At 40.0% G+C, this 21248-nt stretch overlaps 1 protein-coding gene across 6 annotated transcripts in view; it reads left to right on the forward strand.

Moving 5' to 3' along the window:
• fam20b (FAM20B glycosaminoglycan xylosylkinase) overlaps positions 1–21248 on the forward strand; it is a 187412-nt gene that overhangs the window by 89303 nt on the left and 76861 nt on the right. For all 6 annotated transcript variants that reach the window (XM_041208264.1, XM_041208262.1, XM_041208265.1 and 3 more), the window contains one exon: positions 4321–4820. In XM_041208264.1, coding sequence (XP_041064198.1) covers positions 4444–4820 — 377 coding nt within the window. In that variant the 5' untranslated portion in view covers positions 4321–4443. The remainder of the gene's footprint in view (positions 1–4320; positions 4821–21248) is intronic.

Genomic DNA, 21248 nt, shown 5'->3' on the forward strand with positions numbered 1-21248 from the left:
GACTCCAAGCCACTTTAGATATTAGGTCAGATGACTAAAAGCTTGATCAGAGGTAGGTTTTAAGCACTTTCTTAAAGAAGGAAAGTGAGGTGGAGAGGTGTTAAGAGGGAATTCCAGAGCTTGGGGTCCAGACAGCTGAAGGCACAGCCACTAATGATGGAGCGATTAGCTTTGCTTATTCACAAGGGACCAGAATTAGAGAAGTGGAGAGGTGTGGGTTAGGAGGACATTCCAGAAATGTGGAGGTGTGTGACCATGGAAGGATTTGAAAACAAGGATGAGAATTTTAAAATCAGGAACCAACGTTAGCAAGCACAGAGTTGATCAGGGGAATGGGACTTGGTTCAATTTAAGAAATGAGCAGTAAACGTTTGGTTGACCTCAACTTTATGGAGGGCAGAGTGTGGGAGACCAGCCAACAGTGCGTTGGAATAGTTGAGCCTGGAGATAAGGAAGTAATGAATGAGAGTTCCAGCAACAGATGAGTTAGACCTAAAGTCAGGCAGTGTTACAGACGTGGCTATAGGTGGTCTTGGCAGTTGCAAGAATTTGAGGTTGGAAACTCACCTTGGGATCAAATGTGACACCAAGGTTGCAAACAGATTGACTTAATCTTAGACTGTTGCCCAGAGAGGAATGGAGTTGGTAGCTAGGGAACAGAATTTTGAGTAGGAACTGAAAAACATGCCTTCAAACTTCCCAATATTTAATTGGAGGAAATTTCTGCTTACCCAGTCTTGGATGTCAGGTAAGCAGTCTGATAATGTATCAACAGGGGAGGAGTTGAGAGGTGGAACTGAGTTAAGACCGTGTTGAACAGTGTTTGATTTAGGGGTGACCTCCTTTGTTCATGTATTTAGTACTGATGTTAGAGCTGGTTTGGATATATTGCTGAGTTCCACAGGATGAGAAGCTAAATTTGCATGTGCATAACTGAGACATCTTGGGCTAATGGTATCAGTTTATATTAATTCAGATCTAATATAGTTGGAATCAGTAAACCCCTCTGATTATCTCATCATGACTTTCTGTTGCTTAAACAGTTGTTCAAGCAAATCCGTGTTATCAGTGTTTCACACCCTGCCCTCCACATCCCCCTCCCCATTCTCTTATCCTTAATTAATGGTATCATTCTCCCTCCTTCTCCTGCTGGCTGATGCAGTTCCCCATTCCGCCTTGTTACCAATTTCCTTTTTTCCTTCATTCCATTTTACCTTCATTGGCATCTGTTCCCTTAGCGTTTTCCAATAGAGATGCTGCCGCTAAGGGATTCTAGCTGCTGCCGCATATTGTAGGCCTGAACGTATGTTTTATGAGAATTGTTTTAAGTACAGTAAAATCTTTATTATCCGGCATGCTCAGGGAATGGGTGGTGCTGGTTAATCAAAAATGCCGATTAATGGAGAGTTCTCTTTATCAATGGAATACAGTGCAATACTTGTAGCATGAACTAATACGCGAGTACTCAGGAAGTAAGGGACAGTATTCTTTTTACTTGCAAGTCTTCAGCAATACATTAAAACAAACAAGTATAAAATAATGCAGTATACACGAATGGATTCTGGATAAGTTTGTAATTGCTTCTGGTTGATAAAGTGATGATTTGTATTTGGGAACATCAGAAGTTGCAGTTAGTAGAGAATTACAGTTGGTAGTGTGTCGGTTAAGTTTACTGTAGCATTTTTGTAGGATGCTGACAGTTGGCATAAATGTACTCTTTCTTGCTCTATCTCATGTGCAGTCTCTATCTCCCCTCGCTTCCTTCCCTTTCCTTAATGTGATTTCTTTTATCCCTTCCTTTGCCTTCTCTCAATCCTGTCTTTTAGGAACCAGCAAAGGATGATTAAGAACATAGAGGGAGAAATTAGAGTATGTGAGAAAACTAGCAAGAAACATAAAAACAGACAGTAAAAGCTTCTACAAGTATATAGGTAACGTGAGCGTTGATCCCTTAGAGGTTGAGACAGGGGGAAACAAGGAAATGGCAGAGACTTTGAACAAGTATTTTGTATCTATCTTCACAGTAGAAGACACAGAAAGCATCCCAAGAATAGTAGAAAAGCAGAGGGTGAAAGGGAAGGAGGAACTTGAAACAATCATGATCACTATCGAAAAATTACTGAGACAGTTAATGGGACTAAAGGCTGACAAGCGCCTGGACCTGATGGCCTGTACCCTTGGGTCTCAAAAGAAGTGGCTGAAGAGATAATGGATGCACTCCCTAGATTCTGGACAGGTCCCAGCGGATTGGAAACCACAAATATAACACTTGTAATTCAAGAAAGGAGGGAGATAGAAAGCAGGAGACTTAAGGACTTTTATCTGAATAGCTGTCATTGGGAAAGTGCTAGAATACATTATTAAGGAGGTAGTAGCAGGACATTTAGAAAATCATAATAAATCAGGCAGAGTCAACATGGTTTTGTGGAAGGGAAATCATGCTTGACAAATTTATTAGAGTTCTTTGAGGATGTAGCAAGCAGGGTTGTTAATAGGGTACCATTAGATGTAGTGTACTTGGATTTCCAAAACGCATTTGATGAGGTACCACAGAGAAGGTTACTGCATAAGATAAGAGCTAATGGTGTTGGGGGTGATAGATTAGCATGGATAGAGGATTGGCTAACTAATAGGAAACAGCTGGAATAAATAGGTCATTTTCAGGTTGGCAAACTGTGACTAGTGGGGTACTACAAGGATCAGTGCTGGAGCCTCAATTATTTATGATCCATATTAATGACTTGGGTGAAGAGACAGACTGCATTGTAGCCAAATTTGCTGATGATACAAAGATAGGTAGGGAAGCAAGGTGTGGGGAGGATGCCAAGATTCTATAAAGGTACATAGATAGGTTAAGGACAAATTTGGCAGATCAGGAAAAATGTGAGGTTGTCCACTTTGACAGGAAGAATAGAAAAGCAGAATATTATTTAAATGGAGAAAGACTGGAGAGTGCTGTGGTACATAGGGATCTAGATGTCCTCATACAGGAATCACAAAAAGTTAGCATGCAATTCAGCAAATAATTCAATAGGCAAATGGAGTGTTGGCCTTTATTGTAAGGGGGATAGAGTATAAAAGTAGGGAAATCTTGTCATTGGTGAGACTGCACCCTGGAGTGCTGTGTACAGTTTTGATCTCTTTTCTTAAGGAGGGATATACTTCACTAGGATGATACCTACGATGAAGGGATTGTCTTGTGAGCAAAAGTTGAGCAGGTTGGACTTATACTCATTGGAGTGTAGAAGACTGATCTTAATGAAACATAATATTCTGAGGGGGCTTGACAGGGTAGATGTTGAGAGGATGTTTTCCCTTGTGGGGAATCTGGAACTGGAAGCAGAATTTAAAAATAAGAGGCCTTCCATTTAAAACTGACATGAAGAGGAATTTCTCCTTTGAGGATCATTAGTCTTTGGAATGCTTGTCCATTGAATCGCTTCAGGCTTGATGAGCTAATTGCCTACTCCTATAACTAATGTTCCTTTTTTCTGCATATTGAGCTCATCATGTTTTCCTCAAACAAGAACAGCCCTGACAACTCATGCATGTTTGTTGTCCCTCAAAATTTTGTGGATCCAGGCTTAAGTCCAAGAGTTTTTGCTGATATGTCTCTGGTGCTGTGGATACAGATTGACGGCTCCTTAGCACAGAACTCTATCTAATTTTTTTTAATGAATTAAAATTTCGTCAGTTTTTTAATGAGTTCAAATTTCGTCAATCTTTTGTATGAGGTTATAACCAGACTGACTTTACACATTTCGAGGATATTTGAGTATAAGATGAAACAAATAATTTTAATCTTGCCAAACCTATTGTGCAGTCTGGAGTACTGTACACTGGAAGTAACAATCAAGCTTTTGAGAAATTTCAGACAAGAGTGATAATTATTGCAAGACCTAGGGATCTTAGTTGTAATTCAGATCACTGAACCGGTTTTAATTGGAGATGAGTTATGCTTCTAGTTTTAGTTTCTTTATTTTCTCAGTCAAGAGCAACTGGTTATCTTTTGCCAGTAGGGTAAGTTGGTCAGGATTCCACATAATTCTGTGCCTGCCATTAATGTTGTTATTTGACTGACGAGATGTAGTTGTGTTTTCCCATTTTCTTTTCCCTGGGCTGCATAGGAATTGTATTTATTGACTAGATGCAAATTGATTAAGCTTATTGCAATCTATGGCACATAAATTGGATTGATGGACAAATCAGATCTATTACTGTCTGATTAGAAACCAGCCACTCCACTACTTGTGTCAGTGCTGTGTTTTGAAACATTTTGAAAAAGGCTCTATTAACAATATATTTCTCTCTCTCTTTCAGGACAGCAATTATTGAAATGAAAGTGATAACAAAGTTCAGCTGAAGTTAATGTTGGACCGTTACCACAATCTTTTGTATTGAGACCATTTGTGATACCAGTAACATCTTGAATCTGAGGCCACCATGAAGCTGAAGCAGCGTGTCGTTTTGCTAGCCGTACTCCTTGTTATTTTCATTTTTACAAAAGTGTTCCTGATTGACAACTCAGACTCCACTGCAGCTAACCGAGAGGATCAGCACTCTTTTCAGCATATGATGGATAAACTCAAGATTGAACTGAATCCAAATTTGGAGCACACACTGCAGTCACCATGGGAGATAGCAGCACAGTGGGTTGTTCCCAGGGAGGTGTACCCAGAGGATACTCCAGAGCTTGGAGCCATTTTACATGCTATGGCCACCAAAAAGATCATTAAGGCTGACGTGGGCTACAAAGGGACTCAGCTAAAGGCTCTGCTTGTTCTTGAAGGTGGACAGAAGGTTGTGTTCAAGCCTAAAAGGTAATGTTTAGCATGAACACAAATGCACTGAAATTTGAGTAAAGCAGAACACCCTTCCATCCTGAACAAGGCTTTCTTATAAACTAGCAACTAGTGTCAGGAATAAAAAAAAAAGCTATACTGCAGTTACATGAATTTTGCGTTTCTGCTGCACTTTATTAGAGGTTATGTAAACTGAGTGGCCCGAAGGACCCTGACATGTTATTCCTCGTTTCCTGAGATTATCTTTAAGTTTCCTTAACCATTCTGAACATTTTTGGGTATTCCTCAGAATGACTCTGGCCTGAACCTGAGATGAAGATGTACTTTGAGGATCTGAAATCTAATGTATACTTGCACAGAATGGCATATGAGCAGATAAACTGTAAATTCTGCAATCCAGAATGCTTGGTACCAAGTCATTTCTGGATTATAGAATTTTCTGGATTATACAATGATGTTAGAATGCCTGACTACAAATGTGTGAACCGGAAAAGACAGTAGATGTCAATATTTGCCTGAAACACAAAGCAGTGATACAACATCATAAAGCAGTAATGAAAATTGTTTCAGGTTTCCCAATACTGCATCTTCCGTGGTTCCGCTCCAAGTATTGTACTAAAATGATATTGTGAGTTGCTTGGGCTTGCTCAAAACATTTCCAGACAACTGGTGTTTCCAGACTAAAGATTTCTGGACTCGAGAAGTTACAGTGTATTAATGTGAAAATTATTCAGGAGCTTGTGGTGAGGAAGTGAAACCTTTCACTTATGAATTGCCACAGGTTTGCTGGGTGACTTATGCCTATCCACCTTTAGCTTTGTGAAGGTGGCCTTCCCTTGACTTGCATGATGTTGCTATATTTGCACATAATTGCCAGTAAACTCAAGGCAAAATATTAAGTCTAGTACTAGGAGAAGTACCCTTTTCATGTAATATTTCTTAGTAACTGCCAATCAACCTCTCTTTTGCTTAGAAAGCCAACAATTAAAAATGTGGAAATTCATGGCTTCAGGTTTTGAAATGTTGGAGATTTTGGAACTGTTATTTTTCATTTATTCTTTTGCATTTTCTTTCTGTCGCATTTTCTTTCTTTTAATCTAATCTTTCCTCTCTTTGTTTCTCTGTACCTGATTCGGCATTCAATTCTGTGCTAAATCATTTTCCTTCTCAGTCCTTCCTTTGTTTATTTTTCATTAGTTAAGGGGATTTCATCATGGTTTCAGATTCCTTGTTGTGCTCATTATCAGCAAGTATTTCTAGCAATTTTGTGTTAAAAGATTTTGAGCTGAAGTGTGCAGGAACAATGAGACACGCCATGAGATGCTCCAGTCCAGACATTGTGATTGAAGCAGGACTGCAAATGCCTTTCAGATTCCAATCGCTGAATTTGCTTTTGTTCAGAGTTTCAGAGTTGACTCATAAATCAAACTATGATAGCTAATGAAATGTCTATTGATGTTATTTATATGGACTTCCAGAAGGCATTGGGTAAGTTTCCACCGAAATATCAACATCCTTGGGGTTACTATTGACCAGAAACTGAACCAAATCAGCCATATAGTGTGGCTGTAAGAGCAAGTCTCGCAATTCTGGAGCAGTAATTCTGGCTAAAAGATTGGAGTCTCAGAATTCTGTAGTGAATAACTCACTTCCTGGCTCCCAAAAGTCTGTCCTCCATCTACAAGGCTCAAATCAGGAGTTTGATGGAATACTCTCCATTTGCCTGGATGAATGTAGCTCCAGCAACGCTGAAGAAGATTAGCACCATCCAAGACAAAGCAGCCCACTTGTTTTGCACCCCATCCACCACCTTAAACATCCAGTCCCTCCACCACCAACGCACAGTGGCAGCAGTGTGTAACATATTCAAGAGGCATTGCAGCAAATCACCAAAGCTTCTTCAACAGCACCTTCCAAACATGCGACCTCTACCACTTAGAAGGACAAGGGTAGCAGGTTCATGGGAACACCATCCAAAAATGTTTCCATCCAAATCTCTCACCACCCTGAATTGGAACTATATTGCCGGTCCCTCACTGCCGCTGGTTCAGAGTCCTGGAACTCCCTAACAGCTCTGAGTCTGTCTACACCACGTGGACAGCAGTGGTTCAAGAAGGCAGCTCACCATCACCTTCTCAAGGGCAGTTAGGGATAGACAATAAATGCTGGCCTAGCCAGCAATGCTCACATCTCATGAATGAACTAAAAAAAAGGAGTGCATGGAATTGGAAGCAACCTGTTGAGATGGCTGGAGAACTGATTAGGATGTAGGAGACTGAGAATTGGCTTAATAGTTATGTTCTCAAATTGGTAGGATGTGACTAGTGATATCTTTCAAGGGCCTGTGGAGGGGCCTCAGCTTTTCACTGTACTTACAACTACTCAGATGAAAGAATAGAGAGCTGTGTTGCTGACAACCTCAAGTTAAATGGCACAGTCAATTGTGTGAATGGGTGCAAAATATTTGAAAGGGACATTGATAAGATTGAGTAAACAGGCAAAACCCTAGCAGATGGAAGATTAGTGTGGCCAACTGTGAGGTCAACCACTTTGGCATTAAGAAAGAAAGTTGGATCTTGGTGTTTTCTGATTGTTGAGAAGATGTAGGTGAGCAGAGAGCTTTAGCAGTCTTAGTATAGAAATCACTAAAAGCTAGTGAACAGGATGAGACATGAACAGGCATAATTAAACTTAGTTACTGCAAATTGGCTTTTGTCTGAAGGGGGCTGGAATACAAAAAGGTAGAAGTTATGTTACACTTATGTAAAGCTCTTGTTAAACTTTATTTAGAATACTATGTTCAGCTCGGGGCACTACATCGTAGGAATGGTGTCTTGGCCTTGGGGAGTGCGTAGTGCAGGTTTGCCAGAATTTTACTGGAACTAAATGGCTTAAATTATGGGGACAGGTTTAATAGCCTAGGTTCATATTCCCTTTAGTATGGAAGCTTAAGAGGTAAGATGATTAAATGAGTTGGTAGGGTAGATCAAGGGAAGTAATTTCACCTTGTTGAGTCCAAAGCAGAGGAGCATTAATTTAAAATTTGAGCTTGGCCATTCAGAGTGAAGTCAGGGGAGCACTTCTTAACACTGTTACAATCCTGTAGAGACCGAAAATATTAAATAAGAAACTTGAACTTCCAGTTACTAGCTGAAAGAATAACATGTCAAGATTTCAAATGACTAAACCACTGTTAACTAAATGGCATTTTCTTTTTGTCAGCAACTTATACTTTAAACTACAGAGAGGAACATTCTCTTTTTATATTTAGCACACATTGCAGTCTCCGTGGAATTAAATCCTTTTAGCTAAAAGTTCAGAGTTGCCCCCAGCTTCCAATGGGTTTCGATATGCTTGTTTCACCGAGTATCTCCAGGCACTTTCCTCAATTTTTGGAGAGCTTATTAAATCCACCACCAGCAGTGAAACCTGTTCTCTTGATTCTTCTTCCCCCTGACCATGCCAGGACGAATCTCCCAAAATATTAGATGGCTGCAGGTTGCATATCTCTTTGGCTTGAGACTTTCCTCCTCCCGCATCCAGTTGTGGTAGCTCGCAAAGTCAAGCAGCCTTTTCTCTGCTGACCACACAACTTCTGTCTGTCTGTGATATTCATTGATTTGTAGGGAAGCCTGTAACCTGATCTAAAAAATGGCTTCCTCTGCCCTCTTCCCCAGGGCAATGAGAAATGCATTAAACTTTCATCCAGGTATAAATGCTAACTAGCTATCTCTGATTCCAATTCTCTTTCATCTTTGATGTAAATGGACAGTTTAGGGCATAACTGCTTACAACCCACTACCAACAACATCTTTCTGTGACTTTGGGATACTCAGAGTTTAATCATTGTAAATTCAAAGACTGCTGCCATTGCCTCTGAGTATCATTTCCTTGTGTTGCCTTCTCAGTGAAACAATCTGAGCCTTCCTCTAAAAACTCAGACCACCCAGGCTTACTGTCAGGTAGACAGTATCAGAAGACAACATTGTAAAACATTTTAACAACTGCACACGCAATGCAAGTGACAATCTTTTCCTTTTTTAAATCACATTTCACTGTTAAACACCTTGTACTGGCAGCACCATCAGGCTTAACCCCTAATAATTGATTGCATGTGATGGTTAGAATTTAAAATCCAGATTGCGTGAGTTTTTATTGTCTCAACTCCCTTGCACAAAATAATTTATTTTACTACAGATTGTTTCAGTTTCTTTCAATCTATGCAGCAAATCTTTCTTTTTATTTTGATAATCTATATGGTGTTTCAGTGTCCTCTGTGCAAAGACTTCACCATGATTTTGCATCCTACATGTTGCTTTTTAAAATATTTATTGGATTGTACACAGTCCTGAGATCGCATTTATGATGGGCCCAAAGGTTTCACAATTTGTTTGGTCTGGGTTAACTTTGTTAAAAACAATATTGCTGATTGTTAGCAAACTATCTAGCTTCAGCAATTTCCAGTGACCAATGGAAAGAACTGCGCATGATTTCGCAATTTAAGACATTTACTGAACAAACAAACTAAAATCAACTGGGACTAAACATTACTTAACAGGCAACTAATACACCAAGCTTTAAAAATGGTACATCCCCATTGATTAACTAATGTAATTAAAATACTTAAGTCATTTGTACATTATACGATGTTCTCAGCAGATATGTAGCCTTTGACATGACCAGTCGCCAGGCGAGGACCCCATTTTGTTAAATTCCCAGACGAGATCCCCAATTTGTTATGACCAGGACTGGACCTCAATTTGTTATGATCCCGGGTAAGGAGGAATAAGCTGGCTCCCCTCTTTGTTCAATCCCCTTGGTTGGTTGCAACAAGGTGAGTTTAAAAATATCCTTTCCCCGTTGATACCTTTTCACACTTGAAACAAATTTACTTTTTAAAAAAAGCCAATTTAACCAGGCTTTCTTGAGTCAAAGAAAAAGTAAGTTCATTAGTTACTTAAACCTGAGAAAATGATTAAAAATGCAACACACATGCGCAGATCAGAAATGAGAAGTTAAGAATCCAAATAAATGTTTTAAAAAATATGCAGATTAGTCCTTTGCTTGTCTGTGAGGCGTAGATAGCAGTAAGTTGCAGTCGTTAAGTTGGGTGATTTCAGTAGAGCTGACTTTGTCAGATTTGCAGTCAGTCGGAGATACTTGGTTCTGCCGGGTGGCTGAGAGGCTGTCCTTTTTCCTTTTGATTGTGGCTCCTGCAGAGCCTTACCTTCAGCAACAGAGAGAGAGAATGAGACTTTGCCTGCTTCTGCAGGAGTGACCGATTCTTCTTGTTGCTGCCACTCCCACAGCACACCAGCATACACTGCAGTGCTCTGCAGCTAGTTTTTTTTAACCTATTTTTCCCTGTGCATTCCTGTAAGGGAGAAACATGTCTTGCACCCAGAGTCCATTTTGCTTTTATCTCAGACAATTTTACACATTTTGAGATATAAAACAACAGGAGATGGATTTTTGGGTGAGTGCTGAGATATGAAAATCAGTCTTTCATTTCCTCAACCACAGGAAATTAAAGTTCAGTCTTTTGCATCTTTCCTATCTCCCTTTCAGTTCCATCTGCTTGAAGAAGACCATGACACCTTTTCAGGTACAACATTCCATGTTCCCTCAGGACAGGTCTGTCAGTATGATCCACATAGGAATTTTCCAGAAAGTGGCCACTTTACATTGTCAGCCATCTTTGGCTCACTGTCTTTGCTTGTATTTCTTGTAAAAAACACAGGTCTTTAGAAAGTTCAATATGCCCATAAATAATTTGTGGCTGTAATCTGCTTTTCATGACACCTTGTAGATTCAGTCCTAACATCCATCTGGTTCTTCAGGAGGTTGACTTCCAGTGTCCCTTTGAAAATTGCTCCACTCAGTATTCTGAGTATTCCTGAACTGACTTCCAGCAGCAAGGCCCACTCCAGTGACTCTTTTAAAAAGGAGTCTTTAAATCTCTACAGGTCCTGTCTCTTTTAACAGAAAATCAGTTTCCCATGGCATCCCGCTGGTGACTAACACAAAAGAATCTTTTCCCTCTGTTTTTCACAGCAGAAATTGTTTCTGTGTCTCTCCCCAAGTCTCTGCATCTGAGTGCTTGTCCAGAAAAAACAGCTGCCCCTCTTTTTGTGCTGAGATGTGATATCTATCACTTGATTTTCTCATGGTTTTACCTCGACCTCTTTCCCCATGACAACCAAATCACATGGGCCTCTCTCTGGGCAGAGTTGAGTTTTTCTCACCATCCCTCCTTCCAGGGTATTTTGTTTTACCTTAAATTAAAGGAGACATTTCAAAATACAACCGTCTTACAAAGCTCAATGTTCATAGCACTATTTCCCTTGGGTGATCTAAAAGACAGCAGCAAAAAGCTAGAGCAATAAGGATATAAAAACTCCAGAGACTTATCATGAATAATTGAACAAGAAATTAAATGAAATGCAGTTTGCTTAGAACCATTTAAATATGCTGTTGACATGAAAAAGCATATGATCAAAATGTCATGTTCTGGTATGTTATGAACTTTCAATACTTTTAAAACTGGACACACACAGGCTATTAAAATGGCTGCTGCAAATCATGTGGCCCTTGGAAATTTTGAGTTCAGGTAGTCCTAAGTCTCAAGCCAATACTGTTAATTAAAAATGGACACTCACAACCATCTGTGGAATTCATGCATCCCTTTGTTTAAGGATGGACTGAAACAAAAGGACTTTAGAATTCCAGCTGATCTTACTCTCTGTTTCACCTTTGACAAAAGGGAACATTGAAACTCAATGGGTGGAATTTTAATACCCCGCCATGGTGGGAGTGGGGCCAGATATTGCAGTGAGCCATTCAAAATTCCATTGATTTTGGCCGGACTGGAAGATCTCGCTGGCTGGAGGGGTCATAAAATTCTGCCATGTGTGTGTAAGACTGATGTGAATGGATTCTATCAATCTTCCATCGTATTATGATGGTTTCTCTCATCCAAACAAGGCTGGGTGAATTGTGATGTTAAGTAACACAGAATGGTTGGAATCAACATACATATCATCCTGTTTTGGAAAAAGGACTTTGAACTTGTGAAAGTCACATGATGAGGGAACCATTTTGGTTGTCTGATTTTAAAAACTAGCAAGGAGCTGCATGCAGACAGAAAGTTCCACCAAAAAGCCATCAAACTAGCTGCAAGTCAGCAAGCAGCCAAGGTAATAAACAGCAATACCTCAACAGTGGGAGACCCTACCTGACACTAGGATTCGCCAACTTGTTCCAGTTAAAGTTCACCTGAGAACCAACCTTTTAGAAAATCGACTACAAGAAACTTCGCAGCCTGCTGAGAATCCTTCACTTTACAAGACATTCACTTTAACCTAAACATAGACTTCATCAAAGAAACTACAAGCCTGCCATGAAAGAGACTGAGATAATTCTAAACTGTAACAGCATATTATCTTAATCTGTATCTAATCTTTGTGAGATGAGTGAGTGAAACTTTGTGTTATTTCAGGTTGAGTGAGAATAAATAACCTTCTTTATTTTGAAACTCTCAAAAGTTTGCTGCTGGAATCATTCAATTGGAATACATCGACCAAGGATAAGAAAATACACACCACTTTCATACAAAACATACTGATCATGGGCAGTAAAGGGAAAACATTAATTCTGTCTGTGACACTAAATGGTGCTAAAGTGCCCCAGGCATTCCAAGATATGATATATTAAATTGCACTGATTGAATTTTCCTCTAAAAGTGAAGAATTTTGAACTGCAAGGAGATAATCACTCACAGAAAAAGTAAAATACTGCAGATACTGGAAATTTGAAATTTAAAACTGACTTTCATGAAGCTGCATGACACTAGGAAGTTCTGTGGAACAAAGGGACCTTGGCATGTGTGTCCATAGATCTCTGAAGGCGGAGGGGCATGTTAGTGGGGTGGTGAGAAAGGCATATGAGACACTTGCCTTTATCAATCGAGGCATAGATTACAAAAGTAGGGAGGTCATTTTGGAGTTGTATAGAACCTTGGTGAGGCCACAGCTGGACTGTGCAGTTCTGGTCGTCACATTGTAAGAAGGATGTGATTGCACTGGAGGGGGTGCAGAGGAGATTCACCAGGATGTTGCCTGGGATGAAACATTTCAATTCTGAGGAGAGGTTGGATAGACTTGGGTTGTTTTCTTTGGAGCAGAGAAGACTGAGGGGCGTCCTGTTTGAGGTGTACAAGATTATGAGGGGCATGGACAGGGTGGATAGGGAGCAGATGTTCCCCTTAGTTAAAGGGTCAGTCACAAGGGGACATAAGTTCAAGGTGAGGGGCAGGAAGTTTAGGGGGAATGTGAGGAAAAACTTTTTTACCCAGAGGGTGGTGATGGTCTGGAATATGCTGCCTGGGAGGGTGGTGGAGGCGGGTTGCCTCACATCCTTTAAAAAGTACCTGGATGAGCACTTGGCACATCATAGCATTCAAGGCTATGGGCCAAGTGCTGGTAAATGGGATTAGGTAGGTAGGTCAGGTGCTTCTCACATCGGTGAGGGTGTCAGTGCAGGCTTGCTGAGCCGAAGGGCCTCTTCTGCAGTGTGTGATTCTGTGTTTCCAATTTTTCAGCGCCGAACTAACAGTGCTGTCCCAGAAATGCACAGGATCACATTATATGACAGTCTCATATTCTGTATTTATAGGTGTTTTACTAAGCCCAACAGTACCAAATAGCATAAAATATTAAACATATATCTATGTATTGAAGTCTTGCGTCTAGCTTGCTTTCATAATATCATACTCAAACCATTGTGAATTCAAAGGGTATTAAATCTTTTCTGGCTCAACTGGCCATTCTCTGTTAGCCATGATAATTGCCTCAAACATCCAGTTGACTAAACTGAACCAACTATAATCCATTCCATTTATTATTCAGGTAGAAAAAGCTGCTAATCATTAACCATCCATAATTTAGCATTTAGATCCTCAAGTTGTTCATTAAGCTGCCATTCACAGACTGGAAACAGCCAAGAACCAGTCAAATTGCTGAAACAAAATTTAAATCCATAAAAACTTGGATAAGTCATATATCTTACAACTTAGAAAAGTGTAGATTGAAGGTTATATATTGGGCCATTCACTGCTATCACAATGCTATGAAATTGAAGTGTTTGTGATAACACTAAAGGTTTACAAAATATCTGAACTGTTTTCAAAAGGAATCTGCCTATTAACATAGATGCAAACCCTTGATCTAGAGGAGATGGAAACAGGGGTTACTGGAAATTCAGAAATGGAATGTAAACTCATGGCATCATCACCTTATACTGTTGCAGTATAAACTGGAATACAATTGAGCCTTGATCCACACTAATAGAAGATTGCCCTGGGAGGTAATGGATATCAGTAGATAATATATGTTACAAGTAATGAGGAGACTTGAAATTACATAGCTGATAGCTTCAAATATAAATGCGTTGTTTCTCAAGCCTGAGTTCTTCAGATCACTTCATCAGCACTCTCTTCCATTGCTTCTGTTGGCCAGGTAAACTAGTACTAATATGCTGATCTATTGGCTTATCTCTCAAATTGCAGCTCTCCACAAATATTACTCAACTCCAGCTCTTGGCCTTGTCACACAATTGACACCAAACATGGCCCACAGTTACAGAGATAAGTGCACAAGGCAGCATATGCCCACATCTATCAGCAAACTTCATATCACTGAGCTCATTTCATCTCTTGGCTCATGCATTTTGTAAAGAGAAAAAATATGGTTGCAATGTACTCGATTCTATATATAAAAAAAATGGAAAATTCAGAATATTGGCTATTTCTGATACTAGTGCCCTCTACTATCTACATGTCTTTGTTCTCTTCTGTATCAGGTATGTACTTTCTTTGATTGAAGAGTGCTTAATTATAACCTGACCGGCAAATAATTCAGTTTCCTACTGCAGTGATTCCTGTAGCCTTTAGAGTTAGATTGTGGGTCTCTGTAATTCTATTGCTTTTTGGGTAGCGAGGAGCAAGACCTGATTGAACAATCCCATCCCTGACAATGAGCAGAAGGCGTGCATAATGCACCAAGGGAGGGGAGATCTGTGCAGGAGAAATTTGTTGGGAGTTCTACAAGATGGGATGGGTAAGCTTTGTTTTTCCAGAGCTGTTGAAACTTTCATAAATATCATTCTTAAGAGGTTATTGGGTTGAGTTTAGAATCATTGTGGTCACAGAATATCCTTTGGTAGGGGTATATTCCTTTTTTGTGAATGCTAACTTTTTTTTAGAAAAGTAACCTTTTCTAAGTTGCAAAAATGATTTTACTCCAAAAGTACTTAATTGGCTGTAAAGCATTTTGGGATGTCATGAGATAATGAAAGGTGCTGTAGAAATGCAAGTTTTCCTTTTTTTTAACAGATGGTGAAGTATACTCTGTGGATTGTGACTTTGTATTTCTTTGTTGGTTACCTTTTACTCTGGTTTGAACCAGTTATCATGTTACACCTTGCTCTATGGACACTTGACAATACTAGCTTCCCCAGTCAAAATAATCCACAACAATCTTCAATTTAAAATATAAGCCACAAAATTTTCTTCACTTCTAGATCTCCAATCTTAAATTCAAATGAACATACTTAACATATTCACACTTTCAAGCAACATAGAACCATGGATCCCTGTAATGACCATAAACTTGGGAAGTATCACTTTTTATGTGGTATTCCCAGGTCATGAGCCCAAGGAATATTCCCAATTTAAATCAGTTCAAAACCAAAACGTGACTTGGAGTATCTCAAGAACAATACACATGTCTATTCATAGAGAAATCAATTCAAAACGACATATGTTTGTAGAAAAGACACTGATTAAAATGCTTAAAATAATACATAATTATGAGACAGGATAAAAGAGGTCTATATTGTTTTAGCTCAAACATCCGAGTGCAGACTTCTACTTAGTTCACACATTTTCCTTCTTTTAAACTCCCTTCCAGCTCGGGTACTTCTCTTTTGACCATATTTACATCCGGGTTTGTCATGTCTCTGGCATTATGTTCATTTCCCTGTTGTTGTTTCAGGGCCTGCCTAAGACATTGATTGATAATTCTATCTTATGTTTTAACTTTGATTGAACTTTCTGTTTCCTCTTGCTTGGACTTATATTTTTCCAATATGTTTGGATTGTGGGGCATATCATGGCCAGTGCACTTGTCGTGACTCTACTCTCAATCCTGAGAGGGAGGGAGCCATCTCCACAATTTAGGTTTGGGACGCTAGAGGGATTGGCTACCTTCTGATAATGCAGTTAGAACCAATTGGCCCTTCTAACCATCATTATTTTTGGGTTGAGATTAACAGATTTGTCAGAAACAAGTCAATCTGTTCACACCTGTCACCTCCAAACTTGTAACTCAAGCCCACCCAGGTGATAATATTGTGGCCTTCTTAAGTGTTGCCATCAGAACATAGAGTTGTTAGTCTGGTGACACTAACTCTGCTTATAATTCTCACAAAAGTGGTTTTTATGATAAGTTTTAGTACAGTGGCTGATTTGGTCTTCCATTAATAAATGTCTATGAAATGACATGCGAATAATAGAACTTGGTTCCCAGGCTCTGACTACTTCTGAGAGCATGCTGGTAGAGAACAACACCAGCCCTGGAGTGACTAGCTCCAGTCCTTCAGGCCTTCCATGTGGCTGCATTGCTTTTGGCCCTTGAATACACAGAACTGAAGAGGACCTGGTTTTATTCTTATACAATAATACAACCTTGGCTAGTGCTTATGTAACATGTAATTTTAGTGTTTGGCTGAGGCCACAGCGTACAATGTTTTCAGCCTTTGCCTTTATGTTACAAGCTTTTATTATAGTACAGGAAGTACTTAGCCCAAATGTTTATTCTATTCCTTAGACCTATTCATGTATGAGTCAAGATTAAGCCTCCTACTTTCACATTTGGCCTAGGACTAAAAACGCTAAAAGAAAGGATAGCTGGGTTAGGTTGACTTTTTAAACCATCTTAAAGCATTCAAATATATTCTGATCAACAAATTAAATGAAAAGCAATGGCAGCAACATTTTTAAATGGAGAAAGGAATGTGTGGTGAAATCAGCAAGGATATTGTGAAATCAGCCTGAAATTCAGGTCTTTTAAAATCATGTAAATTCATGTTACTTTTTTCTTACCCTTTGCCTTTTTTGATAATTACTGGGCATTTAATTTCCTGACAATGTGCTGCAGATTCTTTAAAAGTCTGCAATTGTTAAAAGCAAAATAATGCATTTGCTGGAAATTTGAAACAAAAACAGAAAATGCTGTAAATACTGAACAGGTCAGGCAGCATCTGTGGGGAGAGAAACAGCGTTAAAATTTCAGATTGATGACCTTTCTCATCAGAATATAATTTGGGGGTCTCGGATAGTTTTGAAACTTCAGACTTGTTATCACTAAGCTAAAACCTCTATTAAACAGATTTTTACTCGGTTTGGGTGCCGTTGTACTAACACCTTTGTGTTTTGCTGCAGTCCATGTAGTGTAGGTACACTGACAGTGCTGGTAGAGAGGGAGTTCCAGGATCTTGACCCAGCGACAGTGAAGGAACGGTGATATATTTCCAAGTTAGGATTGTGAGTAGCGTGGAGGGGTGCATCCAGGTAGTGGTGTTGCCAAGTGTCTGCTGCCGTTGTCCTTCTAGATGGTGGGTTTGGATGGTGAGTCTAAGGAGTTCCTGAAGTGCATTTTGTAGATGGTACACACTGCTGCCGCTGTGCATTGGTGGTGGAGGGAGTGGATGTGGTGCCAAACAAGCGGGCTGCTTTGTCCTGGATGGTGTCAAGCTATTTGAGTGTTGTTGCAGTTGCACTTATCCAAGCAAGTGGAGAGTATTCCATCACACTCCTGACTTGTGCCTTGTAGATGGTGGACAGGCTTTGGGGAGTCAGGAATGAGTTACTCACCACAGGATTCCGAGCCTCTGACCTGCTTTTTGAGCCACAGTATTTATATCGGCTAGTTCTGTTCAGTTTCTGGTCAATGCTAATCCGCAGGATGTTGATAGTGCGAGATTCAGCAATGGTAATGCCATTGAATGTCAAGGAATGATGGTTAGATTCTCTCTTGTTGGAGATGGTCATTGCCTGGCACATTTGTGGCATGAATGTTATTTGCCACTTGTCAGCCCAAGGTTCAGGTCTTGCTGCATTTGGACATGCACTGCATAAGTACCTGAGGAGTCGTGAATGGTGCTGATCATTGTGCTGTCATCAGCAAAATCGCGAATGTAACCTCCTGTTGAAAATTGCTAATGTAACCCCCTTGTTTCAGAAGGGAGTGAGGCAAAAGACTGGAAATTATAGGCCGATTAGCCTGACCTCAGTCGTTGGTAAGATTTTAGAGTCCATTATTAAGGATGGGATTTCAGAATACTTGGAAGTGCATGGTAAAATCGGGCAAAGTCAGCATGGTTTCATCAAGGGGAGGTCATGCCTGACAAATCTGTTAGAATTCTTTGAGGAGGTAATGAGTAGGTTAGACAAAGGAGAGCAAATGGATGTTATTTACTTGGACTTCCAGAAGGCCTTTGACAAGGTGCCGCACAGGAGGCTGCTCAGTAAGATTAGAGCCCATGGTGTTAGAGGCAAGGTACTAGCATGGATAGAAGATTGGCTGTCTGGCAGGAGGCAGAGAGTGGGGATAAGGGGGTCCTTCTCAGGATGGCGGCCAGTGACTAGTGGAATTCCGCAAGGGTCAGTGTTGGGACCACAACTTTTCACTTTATACATTAATGATCTAGATGAAGGAACTGAGGGCATCCTGGCTAAGTTTGCAGATGATACAAAGATAGGTGGAGGGACAGGTAGTATTGAGGAGGTGGGGAGGCTGCAGAAGGATTTGGACAGGTTAGGAGAATGGACAAAGAAGTGGCAGATGGAATACAATGTGGGGAAGTGTGAGGTCATGCACTTTGGAAGGAAGAATAGAGGCACAGACTATTTTCTAAATGGAGCGAGAATTCAGAAACCTGGAGTGCAAAGGGACTTGGGAGTCCTAGTCCAGGATTCTCTTAAGGTTAACTTGCAGGTTGACGCGATAGGAAGGCAAATGCAATGTTGGCATTTATTTCGAGAGGACTAGAATATAAAAGCAGGAATATGCTGCTGAGGCTTTATAAGGCTTTGGTCAGACCACATTTAGAATATTGTGAGCAATTTTGGGCCCCATATTTCAGGAAGGATGTGCTGGCCCTGGAAAGGGTCCAGAGGAGATTCACGAGAATGATCCCAGGAATGAAAGGCTTAACATATGAGGAACGTTTGAGGACTCTGGGTCTGTACTCATTGGAGTTTAGAAGGATGAGGGGGGATCTGATTGAAACTTACAGAATACTGAAAGGCCTGGATCAAGTGGACGTGGGGCAGATGTTTCCATGAGTAGGAGAGACGAGGACCCGAGGGCACAGCCTCAGAGTAAAGGTAAGACCTTTTAGAACAGAGATGAGGAGAAACTTCTTTAGCCAGAGAGTGGTGAATCTATGGAATTTATTGCCACACAAGGCTGTGGAGGCCAGGTCATTGAGTGTATTTAAGACCGAGATAGATAGGTTCTTGATTGGTAAGGGGATCAAAGGTTACGGGGAGAAGGCGGGAGAATGGGGTTGAGAAACTTATCAGCCATGATTGAATGGCAGAGCAGACTCGATGGGGCGAATGGCCTAATTTCTGCTCCTATGTTTTATGGTCTTATGGTCAAGCATCCCCACTTCTGATCTTATGATGGAAGGAAGATCATTGATGGAGCAGCTGAAGATGGTTGTGGCGAGGACACTACACTGAGGAACTCCTGCAGTCATGTCCTGGAAACGAGATGATTGACCTGCAACAACCACAACCATCTTCCTTTGTGCTAGATATAACTCCAACCAGCTGAGAGTCTTGCCTCTGATTCCCATTGACTCCAGTTTTGCTAGGGCTCCTTGATGCCACTCTCGGTCAAATGCTGCCTTGATGTCAAGGGCAGTCACTCTCGTGTCACCTTCCTCATACTCTTGAAATGCAATCTCAAAATATTTAAGTATTGGCTGTAGTAAATTTGATATTGGTGACTAGTGTTCCCTTCCAAATTATAGAATGTGAATTTGTTCTGAAATATTAGAACATTTAGAAATAGCAAATCCGAAGCTTTTTAAAAACATAACATACTAGATACCTCCGAAAGGATATTGCTTTTAAAATGATAGTGCAAATTGTATTCTATATATAAAATATCCCTTACTTAGTTGTTCACTGGATACTTAGTATTCACTGGTTTAAAGATCTTAAAGGGGATAAGTTTTCAGATGAAAGGCAGTTAAGGTGCTATTGAGCAAGCTTTTATGTTCCCTGATAGTCTTTAAATAATAAATAATTTGTTAACTTGTCTTGACAGTGATAAACATCACATAACCATTGTGTTGGGAATTCTTTAGCTCTGGGCATGTGGGAGAAGGTATCACAAGCCTTCTCTTTCCAGTCATGAACAGCAAGTGATAACAATACATAGACACAGACAAATTAAGGTTTTTGAAATTGTACTCTGCGATGCAGTCAGGTAGCAAGAGGCTGCAAATAGGTTGGAGTGCTGGAGAGAAAACAGTAAAAATTATATTGTTTAATCAAGTAAGGCAATTGAGCATCCCAATGGTATGGTGAAGGCCGAAGCAGATAATGTCTAATTTTATTACTACACAAAGATAAATTGCAGTCTGAATTGAGCCCAGTCTTTTCTGTCATTCCATTTGTTCATACTATTAAATGAAGCAGCTTATTCATATAGGGCTTGGCCCACCAATTGTTTGCTCGTTCTGTCTTTAAATAGATTGCAGCAAAGCCAGAATGCAAAAGACATTATTTCTGTATTTTATGCTGGGATATTATTCTTACACCTTTAGATGATGATATTGCACAATTAGGTTTACAGCTGTGTGACTCAGCTCCCGAAAGTTAAGATTAGGAGTAAGTGATGTCACTCAACCTGAGAAGGTAACTAATGCAGAATTGAACTTGTAGTGTGAACATTTTTTTTTAAAGAAGTGATCCAAATTGTGAAGTTGTAGTTGCTTCAATCTTCTGAAATATTTTGTGCATACTTTAAGGGTAACGTGGATGGTAACTCAAAAAAACCTGCAAACGGTACGACTATAAAGACGTACAAAGATTTTAATGGCTGTGATTTAACAGTTGGGCTCAAATTTTATTTAAGGAATGGATAATCTATGGTAGAAACTTGGATGGGTGAGGGAAAATCTCTCTTTCAGTATAATCCAGTGGTAATCGAGCCCTTTACAATTACTCCAACATGCATCCAAATCATTTACTTTGTAAACATCAATTGCATGTGCTTTTAATTAGAAGTCCCTTTTGGGCTTTTTCCAGCCACTGTGTGACTCCTAATGTTTCCCTTAAATTAATGGCTAAATTTAATCTTGTTGATCTGG

This window comes from Carcharodon carcharias, chromosome 16 (assembly GCF_017639515.1).
Source record: "Carcharodon carcharias isolate sCarCar2 chromosome 16, sCarCar2.pri, whole genome shotgun sequence".
Taxonomy (NCBI): domain Eukaryota; kingdom Metazoa; phylum Chordata; class Chondrichthyes; order Lamniformes; family Lamnidae; genus Carcharodon; species Carcharodon carcharias.